The sequence below is a fragment of the Octodon degus genome, unplaced genomic scaffold (genome assembly GCF_000260255.1).
Source record: "Octodon degus isolate 3935 unplaced genomic scaffold, OctDeg1.0 scaffold00159, whole genome shotgun sequence".
Classification (NCBI taxonomy): Eukaryota; Metazoa; Chordata; class Mammalia; order Rodentia; family Octodontidae; genus Octodon; species Octodon degus.
This window is the reverse complement of record NW_004524735.1, coordinates 4348130-4362569: the sequence shown is the minus strand read 5'-3', so window position 1 is coordinate 4362569 and position 14440 is coordinate 4348130. Positions and strand designations below refer to the sequence as shown.

Genomic DNA, 14440 nt, shown 5'->3' with positions numbered 1-14440 from the left:
ACTGTCATGTTCCCGACACATCTTCCCCACAGCTTGACAGACTTCTGGGCTCAGTGCATAGCTTGGGTCTTGGGGGCCTCTCATTATGATTTTGGGGAATCCTTTTGCCTCTCCTTATGCTGGGAGACCCACATTTTATATCCTATGGGTACTGCTTCTTGTCATACTCTTCGGTCTTGGTGGAACACGTTCCTCTTTCTAGTTACACCAGGAAAGGTACATGAGAGAAGATGCTTCAAGACACTGGGATTGTTGTTAAGTGAGTTAGAAGTTACACATGGCATAGAAAACTGTCTAGTGCATAATATGCCAATTATATCTTTAAAATACTTCCACCTTTACTCTTGCCTGCTAACTTGATTAGATATTTTAGTTTGCAAATCATTCTTTCCTCAGGATTTTGAAGGCATTGTTGTTCTGTTTTCTGATATGGACTTTGAGAATCCCAATGCTTGTCTAGCTTTTTATTTTTTATTTTTTAAAGTATTTAGTACAGGGTCTCAGTACACAGATCGAACTCATAGTGAGTCTCCTGTTTTCAGCCTCCCAAGTGCTGGGATTACAGGCATGCACCACCATGCCTAGTCTCATTCGCCCTCTCAGTGCTCCCTAGGGGGCAGGGCCAGCAGGGCAGGCCTGGGATCGAACCCCAGCCCCTGCATCTGCCTAAGCAGGCACTTTAATCCTCTGAGCCATCTGGCCAGTACTCTCTCTGGCTTTTTAAATTTTGCTTTGAAATTTATAATTTATAATTTAAATTTAAATGTAATGAAATATTGGTATGATACTTTCTTTGCTTCTGATGACATCTAGGGAGGCTTCTCAAACTAGACATTCCAAACTTCTAAGTCTATGAGTGTTCTTGCCTGATATCCTGGTTGATTGTTCTGGATTCTTTGTTCTTCCTTCGCCTCCCTTGTCTTTCTCAGACTCTTGTTTGGATGCTGGGCTTCTCTGTTCTCTACTTTTATTCTCTACTTTGCAGGCATGCATCACCTTCCTCCAGCATCTGCACATGCCACCCACTTCGTCTTGCACTCCCTGAACTGAACTTTTCACGTCTGCTGTCCTCTTCTTAATTTCAACACATTTTCTTCTCTTCCCGTATTATTTTCCTAGAGTCCTCTTTGTCTCGGGGCTGTGGTATCTCTTCTCTCTTAGGGCATCATGAAAATGAAAAAAAAAGTTAATAACAGGGAAATATTCTTATAAACTGTCTTGCATGTGTCTGTTAATTTGCTTTTACTTCTTTCTTTTATATTAAAAACTTCCCTCAGATATTGGAACCTGCTTTTCATTAACACTCAAGTGTTTGGAAATAATACACTGATCAAAACCCTGCAAATTAGGATCTGACTGTTGGCCATGGAACTGAATCTTCATCCTTCTCTTGGGGAGCACCTGATTATAAATATCTTTTACTTAATTTGATACGAGTTTATTGGGCTGTCTTAGAAAATGCTACTCAAAACTGGTTGAGGCAACATAAGCCCATCTTCTAGGATACTGAAGGCTTTCATTTGTTTTCCTTTTATTCAGTTTGAAATCTTACTCAGAGAGTCTTGATGTTTTCCAGTATGATCATAAATCTTTAGGTTGGACCTTTTAAGGTTTACAAACTTTTAAAACATGGAAAAAATAAATATGACCTTCTGGAGATTTCAAGAAGGAAGAGACAGATGCAAACATGTCCTTTTCTTCAAGCATCTTCACTAAGAATTTATAAGTACTTTTACATGTTTGTAGATATTTTTAGTTTTTTGTAATTATCAGCTTATCTTTTACAGGGAAGAAAGTCTACCATGGTGATGACAGCAGGTGTGTGTGTGTGTGTGTGTGTGTGTGTGTGTGTGTGTATGCAAGTGTGAAAGTTTGCATTATTCTTTCTTCCCTTCTCAAGCATGGGGAGGAAGGGGACACCAGGGAGACACATAAACATACAAGAAGAAACTTGGCATGATGTAAGCCTCAGAAGTGGAGACCCGGGACTGGATCTGCTTTCCTGGGATTATCAATTTTGGACTAAGTAAAATTGAGAGGTTTTGAGCAAATCCATGGTGTGTCGTTGTCTGAGTTGGTGTTGACCACTGTGAAATGTGTATGGGTGTGTTGAAAACCACACCAAAGAAACATTTCTTTGTGTAGAGCTGTGAGTAGGAGTAGCTTTCTGGGACAAGGGCTTCTATAGCAGACCTGCCATCATACACGTGAAGCGTATTCTCTTTTGGTAGTCCCCAGGACCCTTCAGGAGCATTTTAACTCTGACTTGTCAGGGTCCTCTACCAACTGGCTGCTCTTTCATGGCTGTGACACTGTGGTGGCGGGGCAGGTAGTCACTGATTTAATTATGAAGTGCAGAAAATGGAGCAGTTTGAGACTCAGTGTATTCATTCCTATAGAAAAAATACAAATCATGTTCATAATTGGTTTTCTATGTCTTCAAAGTAGATTGAGTATGAGTGTGGTTTAAAATCCCTCCTTCTGTTGTGGCAGGGCTTTGGTGTACATTGGTCACAGGACTTGAAATTTTACAGCTTCCCTTTTCTTTAAGTACAGGTTTTCTTTTTTAAAAAATAATATCTTTCAGAGTCCTTTATTTTTATTTCATAGCCCTTTAATGTCTCTCTGTTGTCCTTAGGGTATCATATAAATTCCCTCATTTACTATTAAAGGCCCTCTATTCTCTGACCCCGAAATACTTTGCCATTTTTCTGTTAGTATTTGCTAGAGAAATCCTTCCTTTCATCCAACAGGAATGCTTATTGCAACCCACAGTCTTTTAGAGTCTCTCCCCTCCTCTGCACATAGTGCTACCAGTCTTTGTTTAAGCCTGGACTAAGTATCATTTGTAAGCATCCTGACCCAGGGATGCAGTTTACCATCCTTTTACTTCCAAGTCCCGACCAGGTCATGCAGAAAGGATTTACCATCAACTGATCATACTCATTTTGTGGAAATTTCATTCATCTAACCTTTCCTGCAACATAAGATTTTTGTATTTCTCTCCCTGCATTCTTTTTTCTAATATTAAAAGATCTCCATCACTGTTTCCTTACTGTTTTCTTCTACCTATTATGTGCCTACTATTTTTATTCTCTGCTGTCTACTCCCACTGGAACATAAGTTACGAAGGAGCCAGGAAGTGTGCAAAGGTTACCAGGGTCTCACATGGTGGCTGCTGTACCCTGGAACTGCAGTTTTAGGCCACTCATAGAGATGGACTTGTAGAGTTTAACAATAACTCCCTTTTGATTATTTCTAATTTTAGTCACTCCTCAATAGGGTTTGACAGCATGGACCACTCACGCGTTGGATCTCTCCTTCTCTTAGAGCCTGTGATGCCCCTTTCTCTCTCCTATCCTGAGCCCTAGCTCATTTCTTTCCATGCCGTCTTCCTCTAACCCTTCGTATACCAATGACCTGGCTCTATCATTGTCAGTTTCCCATGCTTTCTCTTCAGTCCTCTTCTGTGTGGACCAAGGTTCACCCCAAGTAGCTCGGCATTGCAGTGTCACAATCAGTGATCATGTCACCAAGTGGGAGGGCGACTTATTTGTTCATAGGAGCTGTTGTAAGCACTTGTGAACGAAGTTTTTTAATTAATTAGACTCACTCAAAGATACTATCCTGAGGAAGTCATACTCATGTCCATTGAAGTAAATGTGCTGCTTTATGTGTTGCAATGTAGCATTTGAGTTATCTAGAGAAGAAATGCTCATAATTCATAGCCCATTGCATATTTTCTGAAAATTCTCATGATCTATGGTTATTGACATAGTTAGTAGTTACAGTAATTTGGAAATATGGCAGCTTGTGAACTTTAAATGTATAGTTTACTTGTTTGCTTGACCTTATCCAGGCATATGTGTTCCATGACAGAGATGAAGAAAACACATGTGTGCATGTATGTCTATCATAGAAATAAAAGTGAGGCTATACTTACAATTTTTAAGTCAAATTCAAAGTTATCTTCCAACTGGTATATGGAACAATACTGTGTATGTTAACATCCTGCAAATATGTGGTACATGTGATAGCTCTACCTTTATATTTCTGTGCTCCTGGGGATTAAGCAAGAACCTCATGCATGCTAGGTAGGGGCACTACTGATAGGTAGTTAAGTACATTTAATCAGTAAAAAGCCTGTGTAGATATGACCTATGACGCATTGTGGGAGCTTATTGCTTACTTAGCCCCCTCCTTTTGTGAATGGTGTGTGTGTGTGTGTGTGTGTGTGTGTGTGTGTGTGTATGTGTGTGTGGTGTTTGGTTTTCATTACAATTTGAATTTGTTCCTGGAAGTGAGTCTCCTATAAATGTCATCATCTATCATCAAAAAAGACAAGTTAAACATTTTTGCTCTGGGCTGTTTTCTGCATGTATATGTGCTTTACTTTGTCCCTTATTCGGTAGGCTCTTAAATCTCTATTATCTCCCATGATTCCTTCTGTGAAATCACACACACGCATACCCACACACACACACATGTGCACCATCTTACCAGGCACCATTATGTGGACTTCATCTGGGTCTCTGAAGATGTGGCAATTTAATCTCATTCCTCACCCATTTCCCTTTACTTCAGTGGTGCACTGTCGTTAGTTGCATCCCCATTATCTGGTCTGTGAAGTGCATTGTGAATAATGTTTAGTGTCCCAAGGTCAGTAGCCTGGTCCTTTTTCTCTACTAAATATCCCTGGAAGTGTTTACTTTTTTTCCTGTCTCACTATCTTCACCCTTATGCAGCTCCTTGTCATTCCTTATGGGGTATTGCATAGCCTAGTGGCTTTCAAATTTTAGTGTGCATCAAAATCATTAAAAAGTAAATGGTTAAATCCCAGTTCCAGCAATTTTGATTCATTCATTCTAGGAACAGTCTCATAACATTAAAGTATCAGTCAGTTGTTTTTCTGAGAAATTCTTCATTTCTCCCTTGAGAGAAAATACTGTGTAATACTCTGATGATGGATACATGCCTTGCATTTGTTTAACATATATATTAAAATATATATTTATATATTTATTTAATATATATGTTTAACATATATATATATATATATATATATATATATATATATTGGTACCGGGGATTGAACTCAGGACCCTGCACTTGCCAGACAGTCACTTAGTTTAAATTTATGGATGGACAATATGAACAGTGAAAACCAATGTAAACCGTGGACTCTGAGCAATAATGTGCCAGTGTTGATTCACTTATAGCCAAAGTGCACTGTCCTGCAGGATTTTGACTGTGAGGAGATTTGCACTTATATTGGGCTGGAGCATATTGTCAATGTCCATGGCTTCTAAAAGGACTCTCAATGTATCAAAAATAAATAAATAAATAAACAACCTTATTATAATCCAAAGCTTTGCACATTTAAGGCACCTAATGAGTTTTCCAACTCTAGAAGATTGTGCTTTGACTGTATAGCACATCATGCCTGCCCTTTACTGCATTTCTCACTGCAGTAGAATGTCTGTTAAACATAGAATGCAAGAATGGAGAGAATTGTGACCTACACAAGAATTATGGATCAAGAACTCCTCCATGGAAACCGCGTCAGCTCAAGGAGAAGAGCACATCTTTACACTTGAGATTTTGAATCAGTCTCAGTAATCATGGCATTGAAGATGCTGGCCAGAACCAGTAAATCTATGAAGGCCATTTTCCACCCTCCCATTCTTGGCCATTCATGGGAAACTTTCCTTGGCTGTCCTGCCACTTCATTGAGGGGTACCCATCTGTATCACAAAATTCCTCCACCAGCCAAGTATGGTGGACGGCACACAGTGACCTTGATTCCTGGAGATGACATAGGGCCTGAGCTTATGGTGCATGTCAAGACTGTGTTCCAGTGCGCATGTGTGCCTGTGGACTTTGAGGAGGTGCGGGTGACCACCACGTCCACTGAAGCGGAAATTCACAATGCCATTATGGCGGTCCAACGGAACTCTGTGGCTCTAAAGGGCAGCATTAAAACTGACCACACCAAGCCACCTTCTCACAAATCCTATAACAACATGTTGCGCACCACCCTGGATCTCTATGCCAGTGTTACCCACTTTAAGAACCTGCCAAATGTGGACACTCGCCACCAGGACATAGACATCGTGGTTGTTCGGGAGAACACGGAGGGTGAGTACAGCAATCTAGAGCACGAAAGCGTGAAAGGAGTGATAGAGAGCCTGAAGATCATTACAAGGGCTAAGTCTTTGCGCATTGCCGAATATGCTTTCCAGTTGGCCCAGAAAATGGGACGTAAAAAAGTGACAGCTGTGCACAAGGCCAATATCATGAAACTAGGCGATGGACTCTTTCTCCAGTGCTGTCGCGAGGTGGCATCCCGCTATCCTCAGATCACCCTGGAGAGCATGATCGTGGACAATGCTACGATGCAGCTGGTGTCCTGGCCGCAGCAGTTTGATGTCATGTTGATGCCCAATCTTTACGGCAACATCGTCACCAGTATCTGCACAGGGTTGGTTGGGGGCTCGGGCCTCGTACCTGCAGCCAACTATGGCTGCTTATATGCGGTGTTTGAGACAGCCTCAAGGCAATTAAACAGGAATCCTATGGAAAGGAACATTGCCAATCCTATTGCCATGCTGCTAGCGAGTTGCATTATGCTAGATTACCTCAAACTGCACTCCTATGCCACCATGATCCGTAATGCAGTCTTGGCATCCTTAGGTAATAAAAATATTCAAACGCCAGACATTGGAGGCCAAGGTACCACGGTAGAAATAATTCAGTATATTATGGATCACATCCAAAATGCCAGTTAAATGATCAGCACCTCAGAAGCCACTAATACCCTAAGTTCTTTGTGTCCTGTTCATTCCCTGCCCATCCTCAAAAAGCCCACCAACTTGGTTAACGTGGACTCCAGAATAAAGCCCTCTGCTCTGGTACAGATGACGCAAGACTGATCTTTTCCCATTAAATTAAAATGTCATAAATATTGCTTACTTAAATTAGCCCAATCTGTTGCATTCTAAGTAAATTGAGGGCATTCTCTTCTTTGTTTTCTTTTTAATTTTGAAAGTTATTTATTTATTTATTTATTTGGTGCAGGGTCTCACTACGCAGGTCGAACTCGTCATGATCCTCCTGTGTCAATCTCCCCAGCTCTGGGATTACTGGTGTGCACAGCCATGCATGGTGTGCCTGGGATTCTGGGCCCAGTACGGCATGCCTGGGATTCTGGGGCCAGCATGGCATGTGGTACCAGGGATGGAATCTGGAACCTTGCACTTACCAGGCAAGTGCTTAGACTGACAAGCTATCTCCCCAACCTCTCTCCTCTTCTTTAATCCATAATCCTCACCTTTCTATGACGTGACACATTGACAGAGTCAGAGCTGTTGGTGGAGGGAGGACCAGGGCTTCTCCAGAGCCTGATGCACTGATAGCAGAGTGGTGAGAATTCCACGGAGTGATGCACAGGGCAGGCTCTTTTTTCTCTAGAAGCTCTTAATGTCTTAATTTGTGCAATGCATCCGGCCTACAGCACATGCATCGCGACTTGACTTGTAAATAAGGAAACCCCAATCTGAGCTCCCACAGAGGGCTTCTGTTCCTCCCTCAGTACTCCATGCCTGGTGTGCCTAGGAGTTGTTTGTTAGGAATTTTTCTGGGGCTCTTTTTTACACATGGAAATTTCCACGCATTGCAATTCTTGAAATTCTCTGGGTTGGGCTCCAATGTCTAAGCATCACATCGCTTCATAGCTGGGCCATAATTCCTTGCTGCACAAATAAAACTGTGGATTTCAAACCCCACCCTTGGCAGCTGCTTGTGGTTCACAATTTGAAAGAAGGAACACATGTAAAAAACAAAGTGCTCTAATCTGATATGAACAGTTACCATCATGTTACTATATTAAATTTACACTGCTTGTAAGGTCTTTGTGGGGTGAATGGGAAACAAAGGAAATTTTATTACTTGGAATTTTTTTTTTACTCAAAAAGTTTAAAAACTAACTAAAAATTCTTACAGTAGTTTTCTCAGGAAGATCAGCCTGCAGAAAGAAGATTGAGGAAGGAGTGAATTCTTTGTTTCAGAAACCTACTGTCTCATCTATGACCTTGAGATCTCACTGTGGTTCGTGGATTAGAAGTTACAAACATTTTTCTTGGACCGCAAAATGTTCCTGTGGTCTCCACAAAGTCTTAACTTGTTATGATTATCTTGATTGCAACTATTCTTTATTTTCATTTTATAAGATCATTTTATAATCACCCAAAGAATCATGTAGAAAGAGTGAATAAATCTGTCTATTTGTTAAAGAGGGACCAGGGAGATGGCTCAGTGGAATAAGCACTTGCCTGGCAAGCACAAGGGCCTGAGTTCAATCCCCAGTTCTGAAAAAACAAAACAAACAAACAAACAAACAAACAAAAGAACTATATGTTAAAGACGAAAAAAATCCTGCTGAGGGTCTGGATCCCACAGTAGTGTCCTGAGTGAGTCCAGCTAACGACTTACAGCCCGTAAGAATGCCTCCTGCAAGTCCAACTGGAGGCCTAGAGCCCATGACAAGGTCTCTTGCAGGACCGCTTCATGTCCTGCGAAGGCCCAAAGATCAGTGTTGATTCCAGCTATTCTAATTATACTTCAAGTCAGGGCCAAGGTTTGGAAATCCAAAAGCTAGTTAGAAGGGGTTCAGTTTGAGAAGAAAGTAACCATATTCACCCTGTGTAGACGTCTTTCAAAAAATGAGAAGCAGGAAAGAATTATTATGCAATCATCATTTTAGTCCCTTTGTTGAACAGTTAGCTATCAGCCAGGAGAGCTTTCACCAACTCACGTAGCCCTCAACTTGGGCTGACATAGACCTGCAGGAGCGTTTTACGAGCTGAAGTCCCCCTTCCCCCAAGGCCACATACCTAACACTAATACTACACAACCGTAGCTCACACTCGCCACTCTGTAATCCTGTCCTTCATGCACGACTCAGGAAACTTATTTACGGCGCAACCACAGACGGTGCCTCAGCTGTCGGCTCCTGCTTAACAATGGGAATATATGGTTCATTGCAGCTTGGGTTTCTTTTTCTGTTAAAAATGTCCACTTATAGAATCTTACACCAGCACCATAAAAAAGGAAAAGTTCTTGGATCAGACTTCTGCGTGGCCCCTCGTATTCCATAGTGGAATTTTCCACCTCCATTGTTAGGCTTTCCTACTTAACTAGGATCATGTATCTTTTCTTTTCTGTCTTGCATAGGCGTTAGGTGATGCATATTTCATGGTGCATGAAATATAAGTAATATATGTTTGTTGATTTAATTAAAAAAATCAATGCTATGACTAATCCTGCCTCACTTTTTAAAAATCTAAAGTGAGGTGCTAATTGATCTTACTTCACAAGGTTGTCTGGAAGATTGAGAAAGATAAGACAAATAAGTTTGCGAGCATGGTCACTATAGCAAGTTGTATGCTGGGTGTGCTTTTGAAAGTTCTGTGTTTGGCTGTGGCATGAGCCCATCTGGTGTGTCTGTTCTTCTCAAGAGTAGACATTTATTTCTGTCCACCTCTTCCCCTTACAAGTGTGTGCTTCTGCCCATGGCGATTCAGTGGAAGGAGATACCAGCCATCAGGCTGTCTTTTCAGTTGGGAACTAAATGCCAATGAACATAATTGCTTTGCAGTGCCTTGTGGAAATGAGCATCGGATATCTTTCAGAATGGTTAGTTTAGGCGCTGATGAAAGGGATTCATCTTGCATTGTCTGAGCAGGAGTAATGGATTAGGAAGGCAGTGCCAATGCCTTGACAGCAGCCGCTTTGAAGTGTTCATCCAGCTAACGGTTTCTTTGGGGCTCTGAAATTACACCCCTTGTAGTCTTCAGGTTGAAGCTGTGCTAGAACTTGTGCCTGTCAGCAAGCAGCAGTGTGTAGCTGTGGAGGGAAAGGCAGAGTCAGGCTCTAGTGGTGAATGAACCAGCAGGCCAGGGCCAGGGCCGCATCTGTTCTCACCGGGAACGTGAAAAGAAAGGAGAAAGGAGGGAAGAACAAAGGTGGAAGGGAAGGGTGAAGGAAAGAAGAACGTATGTTGACTGTTCCGAGTATAAAAGCAGGAGAAACACAGCTCTACTCCAGTGAAACCCAGGGCTCAACCCACAAACAAACCCTACTGCTGTGTCACAAAATGCCACAGTGCAATGGAATGCAAATGAGTTCTGGCTGCAATGTCATTGCTTGGCACTGCTGCCACCGTCTGTGTGTGCTGCTATCTGAGGCTCAGCTGCTGAAGCCGTGCTGGGATGACGTGGCCCATGTGCCAGCAGAGGAGACTCTATGTGACCACCATGACAAGTGTGCCAGAAGTTGGCCAGTACTGGTCTGATTGTTTGCAAACGTGCTCCTGTCTAAAGAATATTAAAGCCCTCCTGGTAATGAAACAAATGGAGGACAGGCTGTTTGCATTTCCTGCAAAGACTGCTGTGGCCCATCCATTTATTGGATAATTTCATCAGATAATTTCATATAGCAATTTACTTTGCTATATTTATGGTTCTGGTGTGACAAAGAATAAGGAAATGCAAGGTGTCTGATTTTTCCTTTAATTAGTTCTATCTCTGTAAGGCTGTTTTGGCTGCAGCATTGTAAATCTAAATCAGTTAGTCACTCAAATTCATCCCAGCTCTGCCACATAAGAATTGTGCAGGGCTGCAGAGATAGCTCAATGGTGTCGGCGCCTATGTGGCAAGTGAAAGGTTCTGAGTTCGATCCCTAGTATAAAGACAGACAGACAGAGAGAGAGAGAGAGAGAGAGAGAGAGAGAGAGAGAGAGAGAGAGAGGAGAGAAGGTCCAGTGGCCGTGCTCACGGGGCCAGCACCTGAGGAGTAGCTGGCGCCTGATCTCCTTCCGCTCATTTTCCTCCTACACACTGCTGAGCTCCACTCTGTCCATTCTGCCCCATGGTGCGTCTTCTGTTGGTTCCCCTCATTCTGTCTCATCGCATCTGAGTTTCTCCCTGCTCAAGGACTACTTAGAAGATTTCATCAGACTCCAATTTGACTTCCTTCAGTTCAGGTTTTATCTTCTATTAATTATTCATCTGTGTGAATTTAACCCCAAGCAATCACCAGCCTTTGAGTCTATGGGACATACTTAAAACAGTGTTCTGGCCCTAGTACTGTCCATTGCAGTGCTTGTAGAGTTGGTACAACTTGGTGATTAAACATCAAATTAGAATAAAAATACTGGTAATAATATGATTTTGTAATGTTCATCGTGTACCTTACATTGTTCTCCGTGCTCTCCATTTATCCACTATTCTTTAGTTCTCAGCATTAACTCTATTAAAGGACTGTTATAGCAAGGCTCACCCTGCAGCGGAGGAAGCTGAGGGGAGTGATTTTAGGACATTTGCATGAGTTCTCACAGCTAACAGGAGATGAACCCGGGTGAGGGTGCACTGAGACCACCGGAAGCCAGGAGTTAGATGCTCATGCACATTTTTGGAAGCATGGGCACTCACACTGTGAACTTCTCCAACTTTGTGTGAAAAGGAACTAAGTTTCAGCTGTAGATCAATGTTTTCTCAAGAAAACAATCCTATAAATTTATCAAACTAAAGAGGACTATCAAGGGAGCCAAGATGCACAGCAATCGTACCACAAGAAGGCAAAGGACGTGGCTTCCATCCCACAGCCAGGATCTACATAAGCTGGGAAGCACAGCCCAAGCCTTCTGAGCCCAGATGCAGCTAGCATGAGCAACCAGGCAGGATAAGGATTCATACCTTCCGGTTCCCGCTGCTGTCGCTTTCCACTGAGCTACAGCTCCTAATGTAACCTGTAGGCACACTGCTGATGGCTTATAGAGGTACTGTGTGTAAAGTACTGTCCTGATTTTATATAAGTGTACTATATACAATATGGTTATATAAAAATGTATATAATATCTATAGTATATAATTTAATACATATATAATTTAATCCTCACACCAACTGATTACAATGATGAGTAATTATAGGCAAACTCAATGGACTGTCAAGATTAATCACAGAGTAAATCTGAAGCCAGAATCGCCCAGAATCAAAACTCAACTCCCGGCTCCTGTGTTTATCCACTCCTAAAGAATCTGCTTATCAGTTTTGGGGGGTTACCTAGATAGCCCAGAACTAAAAACTCAGAATATACATCGATGAGCCTGCTAGGTGTCTGGGCCAAGCGTCAAACAATGAAAAGAGGTGACATTTCATTAGTGGCAAGTTAGCTGTCAGGTTTTTCTTTTAGAGCAATAGCAGAAAAGAAACTTTAGAACAGAGGTGTGGTATTGAAATCCAAGCATTGTTAAAATAATTACATGGAGTGCACACCAAAGAGAAACTGAATTTTTCAGTGAGGAGGAGGAGTTTGAAGAAATGTATATCATTCTGGATGTTCCAGCGATAGCAAAAATCCTGAGAGGAATCCCAAAGGCTCTCTTGGCCATGTGCGTAATTTCTCCAGGAAGCTGATGCCCGCGAGACATTTGGAAGGCAGGGACTCAGGCCTTGGAGCGCCCTGACTGCTTGCATGCTGGCAGAGCTCCACCTGGCACAGCGTTGCTTCACATCGGAATGCAGCTGCTTACTGTGACATAGGTCGTCATCACGCTGCGCTTGCAATCGTTCCAGGAACCACGAGGAAAGCAGAAAGGGTGTGGGGAGGTGGCTCAGCCTCACAGGGCCACTTAAAATGGAATGTCTTACCACCGGTTTTCCAAATGCTTGATAATCAACACAATCTGAGTACAAACGGTGTCTACTGCTGGAAACTCCAGCCCGGATGCTGATCAGTCTGAACGCCTGGTCTGCTGTAGGTAATGCCAATCTTCGCTCATACAGCATGCAGGGAAATGAGCAGATATTGTGGTGGAAGCGGTACTGTTCCATACATACCCGAATGCAAAGGAGGTTGTTCGCTTGCTTCTGAAAAAAAGAAAATGCCTTAAATTCAAATCTTTGTACATGTGCTCATCTTACCTGATCTTGTGTGTGTGTGTGTGTGTGTGTGTGGGTGTGTGTGTATGTTATATGTATATATATATATATATATATATATATATAATTTATTTTGAACGTGTTTGGTATAGGGTCTATAGAGTCTCACTACATAGATAAGGCTCATAGTACTTCTTCTGTTTTCAGCCTCCCAAGTGCTGGGGTTATAGGCACTCGCCACCACGCCCAGTCTCAAATGCCTTCTCTGTGCAATGTGGGGGACGGGGCCAGCACAGCACTCTGGGGATCGAACTGGCCGTTATGCTCTTCCTAAACTGGTGCTTTAGTCCACTGAGCTATCTGACCGGCCCTGTTCTATAATTTCGAACAAGAAACTATTTAGGGAAGAAAAATGATACCCATTTTGCTGGCTTCATATCTTCATGGAAATATCTGGATAATAAATTTTAAAAAAAGACAAGAAAACCTTTGACAATGAATTAGCAGTTCCTTGGGGAAGAGCGACTTCACAGCTGCAAGTACAGTGTCATTAATTAGCTTGATTTTGATGATTATCTCATAGGGTGTGTGTGAGAAACCATCAAGTTGAGCCATAAGCATAGACAAATATAAATTACAAGCTGTATGTCTACTCTGCTATGAAACACAAATGCTAAGATATGTTAAAAAAGTCAAAGGTCATTTTTTAATCACATAGTAGGTATCAACAATACATACACTAATTAGACAAATATAGAATGCAGTAGCCCAATATGATGTGATTACGTTCTAGTAACTTTCTCTGAAAGGCCAAGGAACACAGGTTCAAAGATTGCCTCACTTCCGGCTGCTTCAGTGGGGTGAGGATGGAATGCCAAACTTCAGAGAACTTGAAAGGCGGTTCTAGGTTGTGGAAGACCTTGAAGTCTAGACTCATGTGTGGAGATTAAATGAGATTATTTAATGACCTCATGTTCAAAAATAGTATTTCTAAATTAATATATTATTTTTCATACTCTATTAATCATATATATTATATATCCCCTTTGCATAATATGCATAGATTAAGTAATAACATATAGAAGATGATAAAATATATGCTATGTAGGCTGGGGAGATAGCTGAGCAGCATAAGCACCTGACTGGCAAGTGCAAGGTCCTGAGTTTGATCCCTGACCCACAAAGCAAGCAAACAAGCGAGCAAGCAAGCAAGCAAGCAGTATTTATTCAAAATTTTTAAAATTACACTGCGTTTCGCACATTGCCATAAAATTTCTCTCAGGATACTTCCCCTTACCTTGAACAAACTTACGTCATCATCTTTACCACAGTCTGAAGCAGTTCTGGAATTTCTTTTTCATGAGTGTCTTTATGTGGTGTGATCAAAAACATGGTGAATGCTGCTGCCCAGTGACACCCAATGGAAGGGGGGAAGCTTGGACAAATGTCATGGTGTGTCCTCACCCAACACAGCATCATGTGACTTCTGCCTCTTACTGTC

General features: G+C 41.9%; 2 protein-coding genes across 2 annotated transcripts in view; both read left to right on the top strand.

Annotated features, from left to right (window-relative positions):
- The window catches only part of Nell1 (neural EGFL like 1), a 990534-nt gene that overhangs the window by 697950 nt on the left and 278144 nt on the right, over nucleotides 1–14440 (top strand). The gene's annotated exons all lie outside the window — the stretch shown is intronic.
- On the top strand, nucleotides 5584–6864 carry LOC105743729 (isocitrate dehydrogenase [NAD] subunit gamma, mitochondrial-like). The gene has a single exon (XM_012517254.2). The coding sequence runs from the start codon at nucleotides 5622–5624 to the stop codon at nucleotides 6786–6788; it is 1167 nt and encodes a 388-aa protein (XP_012372708.1). The 5' UTR covers nucleotides 5584–5621; the 3' UTR covers nucleotides 6789–6864.